We start from the raw sequence: 16537 nt of genomic DNA on the forward strand, positions 1-16537 counted from the left end.
TTTTTCATAAGATCAATCATTCTACATTTTGTTATTACATAAAAATTATTGTCTATATAATCTTGATGCAGCTAATCTTGAATTAAAATGTAACTGCAAAAATCCAGGAAGATAATAATAATATTATTGTTATCAAGTAAAACCAAAGCATGATAACATTATATATAACAAGGGCTAACTCTCTTTTAAATACAAGAATACATGCTTAATGTAATTAATTAAGCACCATAGCTCATTTGAAACCAAACTTGCCTGAAAACTTGAATGATGAGATCATGATACTCATCAGCATTCAATGTCAGATAACATGCCAGAAGCTCTTCCATTTCTTCTGGGTTTCTAATCTGCTTCTCAATGATCATCTCAATCATAGAGTCTCTGAAATCTTTTCTTGGATCCAATGAACATTTTATAACAGCAAATCTATCTTCTGACCCTTTTGTGAGTAGTGCTTCCTGCACAATAATCTCCTCTCTTTCTTTCTTCATCTTCAGTCTTGCTTTCTTCATGTCTTCTATAGCCTTTATTCTGCAAACTTGATCAATCTTGGGAGAAGACATCCTTGGAGAATGTATTCTGATTCTGGGGCTATGCTTTGATTTCCTCCTCTGATGAATAATTTCTCTGCTGCTGCTTCCATCTTGCTTCTTTTTCTTGGTCTTCACCTTCAAGTTCAAGTTCAAGTTCAACTCCTCATCAGTAGGATTCATCATCATTTTCTTCTCCAAAATATTATTATTCTTCTTACTTCTAACAGAATTCGAACTCTTCGAATCAGATGAAGATGGGAGTGAATAATGTATCCTTGGTGTGCATATTGTTCTTGGTGAATCCAACTGCACCTCCACATCTTTGATCTCTTGTACTAATTTTCTTGATTCTCTTCCTCTTTCTTTTTCTAAGTTGAAGAGTTGCTCTTGCAAAACCTTTTGAGCTTTCCTCTCAAATCTCCTCCTTAGGTTTTCATATTCCTTGTCATCTCTAGTGTACTCTTCCATCTCCATTTCAACCTTCCTATCATCCACAAATTTTCTTTCTTCCTTTGGAATAATACCACTCTCCTTGTTCTCCTTCTTCAACTTGTTCTTGTTGTTGCTGATGAAAGCACCTTCTCTTGCTGTGTGCTTCGTAGCACTACTGTTTCTTCTAGCAGCAGCAGGGAAACTTGAAGAAGAGTCAATAAAATCATCTTCATCGTGGAATAAAGAAGAAGAAGCATCATCAGCAACAGTAGAAGAAGCAGTAGTAACAGCATCAGAAGAATTGTTCTGGTATGGTGGCTTCTGCTTCTTGATGTTTGCATGATGAGTAGTAGTTGCTGGCTCGGATGATGAGTTGATTCTCATGTGCTTTAACTTAGAGAACCAAGAAAAAGAAGAAGCATGGTGATGAGAAGACACAGAAGGAGAAGAAGAAGCAGCTTTTCTTCCTCCCCACTTCATCATCATTATCTTGCCTTAGGGTTTTTGCAAAGAAGATGGTAGACAGAGATACAAAGAACATAAAGCAGAAAGCTGTAACAATAATAAGGAAGAAGACGGTTATGAAGAACGTGGCTTTCTTACTGTTTAATATTAATTCCACAGTGGAAACTGAGCGATTAACTTTACGTAAAGTTGATAGTTGAGAGTCAAATCTATCAGATCATTTAACGATTTTTAAATATCAACTTCACTTAAAATTAACTGTAGATAAACTTTCACCTAGTTTCACCGTAAAAATTTTAGCGGGATGCTATCATAAAGATGCGTAAAAGTCGTTCTATGAAGACATTTACGTGTCGCATTATTATTGGAAAAACAGTTATTTTTGAATTTCTTAACGAATTAGAATAAAACTGATTTATTTTTATAACAATAACAATAAACCTAATTTTTTTTAGGGATTTAATTATATTTTTAAATTTTTAGAGATTTAAATATCCAAAAAATAAAAGTCAAGAATATAATTGTCTTTTTATCAAAAAATTTTAAGATATTCAGTTTAGATGGTATAATTCGATCGGATCAAATTAGGTCTAATAATTATAATGCAGATAATTGGGTTTATTATTGTTGCTATAATAAATCGATTTTGTTCTGGTTTATAATAAAAAATAAATTATTAACCGATTTAATAAAAATGTTCAATAATAACATGACATGTGTGAACGTCTTTAGAAAAAAGATATTTTTAATGTCTTTATTAAAATGATATCCAAAATTTTATAATTGTCTTTATATTAAGTTAATAATTAAATATATTTAATAAATTTTAATTATTAATTTTAAATAAAAATAATTATACGTAAATCTTTACCTTCATAAATATAATTATTCACGCGAAATTGTCTTCTTCTAAAAATAAAAGTTAAAAATAGTTAAATAAAAATAAAATATAAAAAATAAAAAAATAGATCATAAAAAGTATAATATTTGATTTTTTTTATTTATAGTAATTTTTAGTTTGACATGCCAACGATTAGTTGTGGTAAATGAACTAGGTGTAATATATATTGCTATTTTGCATGCATTATTTAAAAAAAAAAAAAAAAAAAAGGAGAGAACCCTCCACTTCCTGTGATGACTTACCCACTTTTGCTGCTTTCTAGTTTGGATTATTATACTTTTAAAAAATTAAGAGAGCAACGCTATGTAGCACAGTAACCAAAATCTTTGTCAAATATACTAATAATAGTAGATTAGTAGTGTACCTCTCACTCATTTCAATTTTTCCAAACGACTTACTAAACAAGTCTTGATTGACACCTTCATATAAGGTCCATACAGTGATATACTAACGGAAACATTTCAAATGCATCGGAAATACCGGTACACCAATTATTTTAATCGTTGATCTGAATTATAAAAAATATATATAATATATATTAATTGAAATCAACATTTAAAACAACTGGTATATTGGTATTCTCCGGTGCACTTGAAATATTTCCTATACTATAATGATAGTTAACTAGTTGATGTTTCAGTCATTTTTAATCGTTGATCCTAATTATAAAAAATATATATAATTAAGATCAACGATTAAAATTTACTGAAACCCTGGTGTACTGGTATACTTAAAAACTTTTTTAACTAATTATAATTGGCAAATTAATACACCATTGATGAGATGGAGAAAATAAAGAAATAGATATAATTAATGACATCCACTTGACCTAATACGAGCTTTGTTTATAGGCCAGGGTTCATGCATGCAGTACTCAATCATATAAGGGGTTGTCTTTAATAGCTAATTTTAGTGCAACAACCATGACAATATATATATATGTAAGCTAAGCCAGTCTAAATAATTTATTGTAACGTGAATTTAATTATTAGCAATGACCTTTAGACTAAATGTATGTAATAATAGCAAATATAATGTTAATTAAGATGATAAATATTTTATACTTAAATTAAAAAATCATGAGTTTAAGTTTTAGACATTTTAAAAAATATTTTTTTATGAATTGTATATAATAAAAAATATTTTAAAACAGAATATTGTACACTAACTTTTTTCATACTTTTAGTATATATATATAGTAGAAGTAGATGTAGATATTGTAGAGAAGAGATACAAAATTATCAAAGAACAAAAAAAAAATAATAATAATAATAATAAGAGGAGACTTAGGTTTGCATTTTTTTTCCTAAATAAACACTTAGTCCACAAAACTTTTAATTTATTTCCCATTCTTTTGTATATCTAGTTACTTTTTTTGTGTGGAAATTTTACATCAAAAAGGCTAAAACTAACTAGACACTCCCTATCCTTATTACGTTTGGTTGGTAAAAAATTGAATAGAAGGAAGTTGTTAGCAACTAAATAGGTGAAAATTTATGTAAAGTTAATAGATAACAATGTTAAATTATTTGAATGATTTGACTAAATTTTTATCTAAAAATTTTAAATTATCAACTCACTGCACTCGAGTTTTCACCAACTAAATAATGAGTATGGAAATGCAAAGGAAGAAAAGCTTAAACCATTTTTCTTGCCGACATTAATTAGTTAATTTCTCTGTCTTTGTCAGATAACATAAATCAACTAAGCACACATTAATATTCTACTCCCGCAACCCATTTTGCGGTACAATCCTTTAAAATTCTGAGTGGGAGATTGAAACTAAATTATTGTAGATAAAGGCCCCCTAAACTTAAAAATATTACTGCTAATAACAATTAACTTGACCAATGATTTCTATTATTAATAAATGATTCAGAAGTGGTTAATATTTTTTTCGATTTTCCAACCGCTTTCTTTTATAAGTTAGTTCTAATTAATTCCTAAAAGATTTATATAAGACTTTTTTTTATGGTTACATTAAATTGAACAGCTCCCAACTCTAAGTATTATAATATCACAATATTCATATACATTACACACTCGTATACACAACATTATAAATTTTCATTCACTATTTACTTCAGCCAAATCTTGAATCAAAACATACCTATTTACAATGCAAGGAATTTCACCACTAAATCAGACCTTGTGTGCATAGAAGACTCTTCATCGGTCTCCTAATCATGAACATAACAATATTAGTACAAGGTAACATTATGGTTTTTTTTTTTTTTGGACATTAGGTAACATGATGTTTTAGGTGGTCGTGAGGGTAACAGTAGTATCTTTAAAGCCCATTTATTACTCTATTTTGAAACCCACAGTAATGTAGGCCCAACCGGACACTGTAACATAAATGTAATTAAAGTGGAAAACGAGTGTCATTACGGTTCACTCAAATATTCAATTAATCAATTAATATGCCGCTAACTTGTCTCAATTTACTTTTGAATAATTTTGCTTCATGCACTTTTAATTTGATCCCTAAAGTCCGCAACATAGAAGATGACAGCAAGTTTTGTTGAACCACAAATAAGAAACGAGAGAACCATATATTCAATTTGACATCTATATATATTGTTGGGTAAAAATCAATATAACTTTTAGAGAAAAAACCCTAGCCGGTTCTGACAATTACTTCGAAAGATAACGAAGTTTTTGATAAAAAAAAATATTCAATCTGATCCTGAGTTTTACTTTTATAGAACTGATTAGCTCATATGTCAAAAAAAATCAATGTTATTTTATTTTGCATAGGAGCTAATCAGTTTCAAAAAAAAAATCAGAGACCGAGTTGAATATTTTTTTATCAAAAATCTCGTATTCTTTTCGAGATAATTTTCAAAAACCAAATTAGGTATTCACTCTAACTTTTATTTAAATATAAAGAATGACCATACCTTAGTTAATTATATTGGAGTCATCCTCAGACTAATATTATTGACTAATTTAATTTGCCAAGATCACTAGGTAAATTAATTAATCAACTAGTTGAATTCAACACACATATATATAGAGCTTAATTTAGGCATCTAAGATATTGTACAAAGATTTTTTTTTTAAAAAAATATCATGGCACTACGTATCCTATATTCTTTTTCAACCGCTAATGTTGAGCAAGAATGCAAGATCCTTTTTTCTTTTCTTTTTTTTATTATACTTGGTAATGAAAAAGCAATTTAGAAAGTGAGCACATATATGAGTATGTTTATGACTTGAAAAGTCTTAAAAAGACAAGTTGAAGTTAAAGCAGGAGGGATCAATATCCTTCACGTGTATCAAGGGGCGATGCTAAGGAGTAGAAGAGTTTTCAGGATCAGTTTTATTCATGAATTAATTGCATTATATTACTTGTTCAAGTTAAAACTATAATATTTATTGATATTTGATAGTCATAGTGTTATTGTCATCATTAAAAATCTTCCTTTTTCCTCCTCTATTCTTTAATCTAACGGTATCATATCACATGAGATAAGCTCAACCACCACCATGCTCTCACTAGATATAAGTTTATATACCAAAAATATCCAATTGTTTTCCACATATGTGCGCTTTATGCCTCCACTTTCTCTCCCATCCATTTTTGCCTTCAAACTTAAATAAACTAATGAATGGTGAAGGCATTTTAAACAAAAGGTAGTACTAAATTGTTTCTAGGACATAATCCTATTTTAGTTCTTAAGGTTTAAAAAATTCTATTTAAATTCAAAAAAATTTTATTTAGTTTTAATGTAATTTCACTGTGAGGTTAAAATTAAATAATTAATGAAATATTCTAGTGTTCTATATGACAGCAGTATAAGAACAAGATCGATAATTTGAAGAACAAGTACAAACTCAACTTCAGAGACACAAAATCAACTGTAGATGCATCAATACATTTATTTATCATTCTCTTTAATTCTATAGAAAATATTTCATTTAAATTGTAAGAAGAATGATAAATAAATATATTGATACATCTATGGTTGATTTTATATCTTTGGAGTTTGTACTTGTTCTCCAGATTATGAACCTTGTTCTTGTACTACTCTCATGTAAGACATTCTGTTAATTATTTAATTTTAACCTTACAATGGGATTAAATTAAAGTTAAATGAAATTTTTTTGAATTCAAATAAGATACTTTAAACCTTAAGGATCAAAATAAGATTACGTCCAAACATATGTGACCAATTTAGTATTTTATTCTTAAATAAATTAATATTTAAAAAATTAATAAATATGATAATTTTTTAATATACTATTTTATCTAGATAGACCGTTATTTTAAAAACGCACTATTTCATAAGCTGCAATTTTCCTAGGCGATGAAACATGCATATATATGTGTGTGTGTAATTGATACCCTCAAGAGTGGTTAAGGAATGCCAGTGACAGCAACTTTGAAAATACTAGTCAAGTGTGGCTCCAATCACTTCTCATTAAGGGATAGTTGGTAGAAGAAATTAATTAAGGCAATGGTGACATATTTCTCCATGCATTCTTTGGACCATACAAAAACATTCCAAGGATTGTGATCGGTTAAGGCCCACGTCTAAGTCGAAATCATATTCTTAATTCTTATCTTTTTGAACTTTAGACTAATTTGATCGTCAGAATTCTTAGTGTGTGTTTGGATTACGGTTTGTAAATGAAAGTTTGTATAAAATTAAGTTTGTAAAATTGATTTTGATTAAAAGTGAGTTGGTATTAATGTGATTTATGTTTGTTAATTTTTATTTAAAATAGATTATAGTAAACTAAATATTGTTTGGATTATATTATTTAAAATTATTTTTAGATAAAAAATTACAAAAAGAGACATACATTTAAATAATTATTTTATGTTATTTTATAATTTTATTTTAGATATCTAAATAAATTTTAATTTTTTTTAGTATTCTCAGTATTATTTACTCTAATAGGATTAATAGAATTGTAATACAAAGCAAAATAATATTCTATACAAAAAATAACAATAACAGTTAAAAAATTCATATAAACAAAAAGTAAGAGTTTCATAAAAAATAATAATATGCATGAGAGAGTATTAGAGAAAAAATATTATAAAACAAATAATAAATATATGAATAATGAAGGACATAATTGGTGAGTTAAACCCCAAAATGGTCCCTAAGATTGGCGTTTTGCACTGAAATTGTCCCTGAGATTCCAATTGTATCAATTACGTCCCTGAGATTGAAAAAAATGCACCATAGTAGTCCCTGACCCATTTTCCATTAACAGCGTGAAGACATGGCATGATGACGTGGACTGTAAGTGACACGTGTCACTTTCATGATTTGACCACGTGTAATGGTAGGATGATGTGGTGACCAGTGACACGTGGCATGCTGACGTGGATAGTTGTGCCACGTGTTACAATGTTATTTGGCCACGTGTCTAGTTGTGCCACGTGTCGCAACAGTATTCGTCCACGTGTCATCCATTATGCCATCGTTGTATATGCACCAAATTAGTCCCTCACTTTGCATTAAGTGACTCATTTTAGTCCCTAAAATTGAATGTCGTGCACCAAACTAGTCCCTTCACCAATTTTTTCTCATTTTTTTTAAATTTAAAATTTTAATATCTTGGATACACTAATTTCAATTCTATTTTTTCATATATCGTTTAAATACAAGTGCTTTTATAAAAATTTTAAGATTTTAGTTTTAATTATATAATTTTTTAATAATTTAATATTGATAAATTTTGTAATATATAAGTATGTTATTATAAAAAAATAATTATATGATTGATTATACACATTTTTTTCATAAAAAAATGTGTTTTTAACAAGAAATTAATAATTAAAATAAATATTTTTTTCTTATGAAATACACGTTTTCGTTATGTATAAATGAGACAGATTGAAGGCACTTCAACCACCCTCACTACCACTTTTGATCTCTGCAGTCTAGACGAAAGAGGTCGGAGATGATAATGAGGGAAGCTTGAAATGCCTTCACGTCAACTCCAAGACGGCGGCTATTAGAGATATCCGCAAGAAAAAAAATATTTTATAAAAGTACTGAAAGATGTTGGAGATGGTAGTGAAGGTGCTTGAAAAGCCTTCACGTTAACTCCAAGTCGGCGAATAGGGTATTCGCAAGAGAAAAAATATTTTATAAAAACACTTTTATTTGAAGAACATGTGAAAAAATAGAATTGAAATTAATGCATTCAAAAATATTGAGAAATTTGAATTTATAGAAAAAAATGAGAAAAAATTGATGAAGGAACTAGTTTGGTGCACGGCATTCAATTTCAGGGACTAAAATGAGTCACTTAATGCAAAGTGAGGGACTAATTTGGTGCATATACAACGATGGCATAATGGATGACACGTGGACGAATAATGTTGCGACACGTGGCACAACTGGACACGTGGCCAAATAACATTGTGACACGTGGCACAACTATCTACGTCAGCATGCCACGTGTCACTGGTCACCACATCATACTACCATTACACGTGGCCAAATCATGAAGTGACACGTGTCACTTACAGTCCACGTCATCATGTCATGTCATCACGTCGTTAATGGAAAATGGGTCAGGGATTACTATGGTGCATTTTTTTCAATCTCAGGAACGTAATTGGTGCAATTGGAATCTCAGGGACGATTTCAGTGCAAAACGCCAATCTCAGGGACCATTTTAGGGTTTAACTCCATAATTGGTATATAGAAATTAAAAAATTCATATAAACAAAAAGTAAGAGTTTCATAAAAAATAATAATATGCATGAGAGAGTATTAGAGAAAAAATATTATAAAACAAATAACAAATATATGAATAATGAATGACATAATTGGTATATAGAAATTTTTTTCAGTCCAACCTAAAAAGGTGAACGGAAAAGCAAGAATTTATAATTTCTGATACAGAGTAGAATCACTTCTGCGTCCAAAGATAAAAAATTGTCAAACATATAAATAAAACGTTCAAGAGATTCAAACTCACTTCTCTCTTCTCCAATACATTTGCCAAACACACACTTAGTAGTTTTTGACTAAAATAGAATCCATACATTTCTAAAGGTCTAGAAAGGCATTTCAAATTTATATAATAAGGGACTCACAATTACTGCTAAATATTAATTATTCTCCGGAGTAATTAATATTCTTTATTTCGTTTGAAAGTATATGGTAGAAACTTGAGCTGACATGCACCAGAATCTAGTTGGAACAAAATTGGTTCGGTCGACTGTGCCATTATGTGAATGTACAATTGGTGATGAATCTTGAATTAGGATTTAGGACCATCTTGCACCACTCACGGGTGTCAAATTACTTTTAAGTTCCTTTTTCATCTAACTCGTTAAGATGAAGAATTTTCTACCAACGAATGTGTTGATAAGAAGATGCTCGAATTCAACTAGACATTTTCAATTTAGATTTCGAATATGTAGATGCACTAAAATTTTAAAGGAACAATATTATCAAATAAGCATGTATGCATGATTTAAATAAGATTGTTTCCAATAAAGAAAACATATAAAAGAATAAGAATAATTTTCGGGAGAAATCAGCTTTATCTTTTTGTGATCAAAATTTGGTTCTAACTTTTTGGAAGGAAAAAAAAAAGGGTGCTATTTTGAAGTCACCATGGACTGAGAAAGAAGAATGGAACATTCAGCCGCGTGGTCTAGATTCTTCTTGGAACAGAACCAGTGGTGTGTGCTAACAAGAATCATGCATGCTTCACATTTGGTAGAAACATGATGCTTAGTTTTACATTATATTAAATTACAAAGCTAATATCATTTTCTTTGTTAGACCTATAACCATAGATTCATTGTGGATAGTAGCAAAAAATAAGAGAAATGGTCTATATTTTTTTCTTTCTTCATATAACTCATTACAACAACACTCAGTGGACCTCATAAATACATATGGTATTGCTATAATTTCTTATCATTTATAAATTTCAATGAAAGAATCTGTAGAGACTTTTACAACAAAAATTGGGAATGCAACAACACTGGAGAGTATGACCACTATAAAACTGGGACAGAAATGGACATTGGCACTGAAACATCACCAGCAAAGCTTGTATCCCTAGTTGCTGCAGAATTGCTGGCAAATGCATACCCTACACCTAATCCACCATAATGTAAAGCTTCACATCTCTGAAACACTCTTGCAAGTGAAGCTGCCTTTCGTCTCGCTCGCTTTGTTCCGGTAAAAAGCAAGGTCTGAAGTAATCCGGCCAAAGATGGTGCCTTAACCACCCTTTCAGTTGCAGCTGCACCGCCACTCCGGCACAACTCCAACAATGCTGCAACTGCATTCTCTTTACCTCTTGGTGTTCCACAACGCATCATGCCAATCAATCCGGCAACTGCTGCCTCTTCCTTCACCACTGCTTTGGCTCCAACCGGCTGCCGGACGATCAAGGCCAAGGCACCTGCTGCTTCCTCCGCGACTCCTTCGTTCCCCAAAGCTCCAACTAGAGCCGTTACTGCGCCTGCCTCTATCATTCTAACACAATTCTCGGTGTGAGTGGAAAGATTGAACAAAGCCGTTACAGCATCCTTCTTTCCTCTTGAAGTCCCCTCTTGCAACAATCCTGCCAAAGCTTCGACAGCTCCCGTCTTATCTGCAATCCTCTTCTTATAGTCATGAACTGCAGATAAGCTGAACAATGTTGCAGCAGCATTTTCCCTTGCTTCTGTTGTGTGGCCGAATCTCAAGACATTGACAATCGATCCAAGACACCCTTCCTCATCCATGATCCGGCTTTTGTTCTTGTCGAAAATGGATAGGTTGAGCAATGCAGTTACACAATTCTCCTGAGCAACAGCATTAGGAGATGATAGTAAATTTCGAAGATGAGGAATTGCCCCCGCTTCTGCAATGAAAGCGCGGTTGTCTTTACCAGTTTTGGCTAGCATTCTTATCTCCCTAGCAGCAACAGTCTTCCCGGCTTGCGACCCATTAGCCAGCTGCTGGATGAGAAGTGTCGCTGTGGCTCTGTTGGCTTCAAGGGAAGTTCTGGATGGACAAGCTGATGCAAAAGTTTCAGCCATTGGATCCATAACTTCTGGCTGTTCGAGTGGAATTCCATGTGCAGAGCACCACTGCACTATCAAATTCCTCAGCGCACGGTTCGGAACAAGGCGATTGTGGGCAAGCATTTGCCCTGTTTTTGGACAAGTGGTGTGGCCTTCATCCATCCACCTGGAAATGGAACTCCTATCATATGTTTGCCCTGTGGAAATTATCACCGGGTCTTGCATCAAATCCAATGATATTGGGCAGCAAAAGTCCTTTGGAACAGTCATAAATGTTTCGGCGATTTCCTGAGTAATCAATCTCTTCTTGATCTTTTTCTGAACCCCATTATCCAAAGCAAGTTCATCCTCCTCAAACCCAAAGATCAAGAACCTGCAATACCGCGTCATCGCTACAAAACCATTGAGCACAGAAATTGTAGGCTCAATGTCCCCTTCATGATTAACAATCTGCTCTTCCAAACCCTCAATTTCACTTCTACAACTCCTAGCATCCAAAATCCTAAGCTTATCAACATAGAAATCCCTCAATTCAGCAGAATCAGGAATCTTCCCACTCTCAAATTCATCAAAAAAAGCGAAAAATCTTATCCTAAGTGCATCATCATTCTTGTCTATAAACAACCTAGCCTTCCTCGATTGCTTCTGCAAGAGCTCAACTTGTTCCCTAACATCCTTACTCAACCCAATATCCCCAATTGGGAAAACATCCAAAAGGGTTGAAATTTCCTGGTTCAAATCATGGAAATGGCCAGAAATCGAATGGTTCTGAAGCAAAAGCCACAACTTACACGATTGAGCACAGTAATCAAGAAGAATTTTGGACCGATAGAGAAGCAGGTACAGCTCCTTGAGGCAGAGCACGGCGGTAGGTGGAAGACACGCGCCTGAAGAATCGCTAAGGTACTCCAGGAGCAGCTGAAAGACTTCCACTTTTCGGATCAGGGACCTGGAATTCTTGCGCTGGAAGAAGAAGGGTCGATCGGAGAAGCACGTGACGAGCTCGGTGGCCACGTGAGCGAGCGTTTGGACGAGTGCAACGTCTGTCAAGTCAACGGGGGCCAGAAATGCTTCCAACGACGGTGACCTTCTCCGCCGCAGCGACGAGAATATAGCCCCTGAAGCCATAGAAACCGGCGAACTAGGGATTTCAAAATTCAAAAACACGAAGCCAAACAGCTAGAATCTCTCACTGGTGTGAAATTTCGTTCGAGACCCAGATGGTAATTGGAGGAGACGAGCAATTCGCACAGGAAAATGAAAGAACTTGGCGAACCTTTCAGATCTGTGGGATTTTCCGGGAAAATAAATAATTTTCTAGGTTGCCAAAGGGCACAAAAAAGAAGGGATTATGAAACAGTTGTTGTTTGGTGAGAGTTTGAATGTTGAAAGGGTTAAGAAGAAGAAGGATGAACAAGTCGGAACTCCCAAGAGATATCAAGAATAAAAAAAATCAGCCGAATCCGCGTATATGAGAAAGATAAAAATAGGGACTGAATTTCCAAAGACTTTTTATTTTGTCTTCTCACTTCAATTTCTAATTTTTATTTTTCTTTTTTTTCTCTCTCTCTCTCTCTTTCTCTATAGCTTGCAGGTTGCAGCCTTCGTGAAAATGACTTTCCTATGTTTGACGGATTGATTTTTGATTATATGCAGATTCTGGTCCTTTCGTTATGTTTCGCTCCTTTTCTTTATCACCTCATCTTAGCTGCAATAGATGAAGATTAAAGATAGGTTAGCTTTTGTATGAAATTACAATTATGGGCTCATGGGATAGACTTAGGCAGAGTGTTACTTTTGTCAGACACATCGACCTAAAAACAGTACAAAGGCAAAGGATGGATTGGGAAATGTATAAGTGTTGTTTTGGTTTTGACTTTGGAAGTGAAACATGGTGTGTGGTACCCTCTGATGATGCCATGTTACTTGCTTTTCTTGGGCTATGACTTCAGACTTGCCTTAAAGTCCACAGTGTTTGCAAACTCCTAGATATGTGTGTAACATGCTTGCTTTCTTTGGGTTAAGTTAACTACAGCTCCAATCCAAAAGATTTTAGTGGTTCACAAAAAGACGTTTAAAATATATTATTAATAAAATAATTTTAATAATTTAAAAATAAGATAAAAATAATTAATAAATATTATATATTTTATATGTAATTAAAAAATTTTATATTTAACAAATAATTTACTATTTTATTCAGGTTTTTTAATAATATTTGAATAAATATTTAACAAATAAAAAAAATTAAAATAATATTTGATCTTTAGATTTTTTTAAAAAAATATAGTCATTTACATTAAAAAATTTTTAAAAAAATTTATTTGACATAAAATTATCAAATTTTAAAAATAAAAAAATATATTTTTTAATAATAATTACAAAAATATACATCAAAATCTAATATTTTAAAATTTATTTTTAGAATATATATTTAATATTTAATTTTTTTTGTCTCTTTTTAAAAAATTTTGGAGCCATATTTATCAATAACATTTGAAAAAATGAAAAATAGATCCTCAACTTTCTATTTCGAAGACAAATAAGTTATCGATGAATTGAAAATACAAAAAAGTCATTTACTTTTTAAAAAATAAGACATCTAAGTCTTTCTGCAGGACCTATTTGTCCTTATATTTTAGATTGAGAGACTTAGATATCTTATATTTTAGAAGATAAATGACGTTTTTATATTTTTAATTGATTAAGAACTTATGTATCTTCGGAATTTTATTAAAAATTTAGGAATCTATTTATCTTTTTTTCTTAATATTTTTTGAAATTTTTTTTTATCAGCAATATAAACTTTTAAATATTATTTTAATAATTTACTCCTATAATTTTCTCTACAGGGTAAGATAATAGGGATAGATTGACTATTATTTTTATTTACGCTTTTAAGGTAAATACCAATTCGGTATCCGAAAGATTTTGACGCTGACAAAAATGGTACATAACTTTTATTATTAACAAAATGGTCCTTGAATGATTTTAAAATTTGACAAACGTACCCTCAAACTCGTTGGAACACATCTCCGACGAAAATAATGTTAAATTGGCCACCGTATTTTGCTGAGATGGCAGCATCCCTAAACTAATTACTTATGTGTCATTAATAATTAAATTAAAACAACAATAGGTAAAAAATTTTCATATTAGACTAAATTTACCCTAATTTTTTCAAAATTTCAATCCCCAACTTACTCTCTCACTCTGTGAATCCTGAAAAATTGTCTCAAACCTAAAATTTTTTTCTTGATTCCTAATCCAGTGAATTACAGATTGAAAACTTTTGCTAAACTCTAATTACCCTGTCAGAATATATAAGGATCAATTAGCATTTATTAGAATTATTTAGTATATATGTATATTAATTATAGGATCGTATGCTTTTATTACTTTGATTCCTCTAGCACCTATATATACCCTTTGTACATTATACTTTTTCGACATACTCAATTATATATCATCCTTTCTCCAGTTTGGTCTCTTATTTCTAACATGGTATCAGAGTCAGGTTATCCTCCATGAAAAGAATATGTTGTTTTTCTTCGGTTGAAATTACCGTATTTTCATACTTTTTTCCGTGGTATTTTTTTTCTTCCCATTTGTCAATACTTTGATATTTTTTCATCTCTCCGATTATCTCATTAATCCACTACTTACTTATTCTCATGGAGAAACCATATATTTTTCGTCACATTCTGATAGTTTGCTATCTCTTTACACTTTGTCACTTTTTCAGCAGTTTTCTAGCAGTTCGCCATCTTTTTAGCAGTTTTTCGGTAGTTGGCCACTATTCTGACAGTTCCGTCTGTGTTTTCTTGTTTCTGTTTTGTTTGCATTTCTTTGTGGCATTCCGTTTGTGCTTTTCTTGTGGCAGTTCTTTCTGCATTTCCTTGTGGCAGTTCTGTTTGCGTTTCTTGTGGCAGTTTCGTCTGCGCTTTCTTCAGACAACGGCAGTTCCGTCTGCGTTTCTTTTAGACAGCGACAGTTCCGTCTGCGTTTCTTTCAGATAGCGACAGTTCCATATGCTCTTCCTTCTGGCAGTTCTGTCTGTACCCGTTCTATCAGTTTATGTATTTTTTAATTCGTTATTTTAAAAATATTTCAAACTCAAGTTGTCACTTGAGTTTAAGGGAGATGTCAGAATATATTAGGATTAATTAGCCTTCATTAGAATTATTTAGTATATCTGAATATTTATGAGAGAATGTCATGTCTTTATTATTACGATTCTCTTAGCACCTATATAAAGGATGGTATATTATTGAGTATGTCGAAAAGGTACAATGTACAATGGGTATATATAGGTGCTAGAGGAATCAAAGTAATAAAAGCACACAATCCTATAATTAATATACAGATATGCTATATAAATATAAATAATACTAATTGATATAAATTGATTCTAATTACTCTCTAACATCCCCCTCAAACTCAAGTGGGAGCTAAGGATACCATCTTGAGTTTGGATACCATAATTTGAAAATGAGTTGGATGATGAGCCTTCGTGAAGATATCAGCAGTCTGATACAGTGTTCCAACAGTGATGAGACGAATGACATCAATAAGGAGACGTTACCGAACAAAGTGACAATCAATCTCGATATGTTTGGTGTGTTCATGAAACACATCATTATGGGTAATCTGAATAAAGAGAGCATTCTCATGAAGGCTACAAGTGAAGCCGAGATTGCATATAGTAGTGCTGAACTTATCAAACCACTCACGAGAAGCTTACTTAAAACCATAGAGTGCCTTGCAAAGAAGACATACTTTATTAGAAGAACAAGGATATCCTGGGGATGGCTTCATAAAGACCTTCTTTTTTAAATCCCTATTCAGAGCGAGTCTTGACCTTGTATACCCATCTACTATCCACAATTTCATGATCAGAAGGAGGATTAACCAAGTTCCAAGTATGTGCATTTTCAAGTGCCTGAATTTCTTCCTTCATTGCTTGCTGCCAATTTGGATTTGTGGAGGCTTCTCGGAATATCTGAAGCTCATGGTAATGAAGAATAGTAGAAAAACAATGATAATCAAGAAGATGAGGAGGTGAATTTCTTATCCTAGAAGAACGATTGGAGGGAGGAGGCATGACAGTAGGAGAAGGATCATCGTTTGGTCTGGAATCACCGGGAGGTGGAGAAGGCGGAAGAGTAGAAGGCTCGAGAGGTTGACTGGAGACAAAACCTG

The 16537-nt window shown here is 32.1% G+C and overlaps 2 protein-coding genes across 2 annotated transcripts; both read right to left on the bottom strand.

The window, feature by feature from the left end:
- Positions 1-110: 110 nt before the first annotated feature.
- Positions 111-1485, bottom strand: LOC130954040 (transcription repressor OFP5-like). Its single transcript, XM_057880781.1, has one exon. The coding sequence runs from the start codon at positions 1446-1448 to the stop codon at positions 219-221; it is 1230 nt and encodes a 409-aa protein (XP_057736764.1). The 5' UTR covers positions 1449-1485; the 3' UTR covers positions 111-218.
- An 8638-nt stretch (positions 1486-10123) lies between these two features.
- Positions 10124-12988, bottom strand: LOC130955202 (U-box domain-containing protein 17-like). The gene has a single exon (XM_057882023.1). The coding sequence runs from the start codon at positions 12461-12463 to the stop codon at positions 10319-10321; it is 2145 nt and encodes a 714-aa protein (XP_057738006.1). The 5' UTR covers positions 12464-12988; the 3' UTR covers positions 10124-10318.
- Positions 12989-16537: the final 3549 nt, after the last annotated feature.

The sequence above is a fragment of the Arachis stenosperma genome, chromosome 10 (assembly GCF_014773155.1).
Source record: "Arachis stenosperma cultivar V10309 chromosome 10, arast.V10309.gnm1.PFL2, whole genome shotgun sequence".
Taxonomy (NCBI): Eukaryota; Viridiplantae; Streptophyta; class Magnoliopsida; order Fabales; family Fabaceae; genus Arachis; species Arachis stenosperma.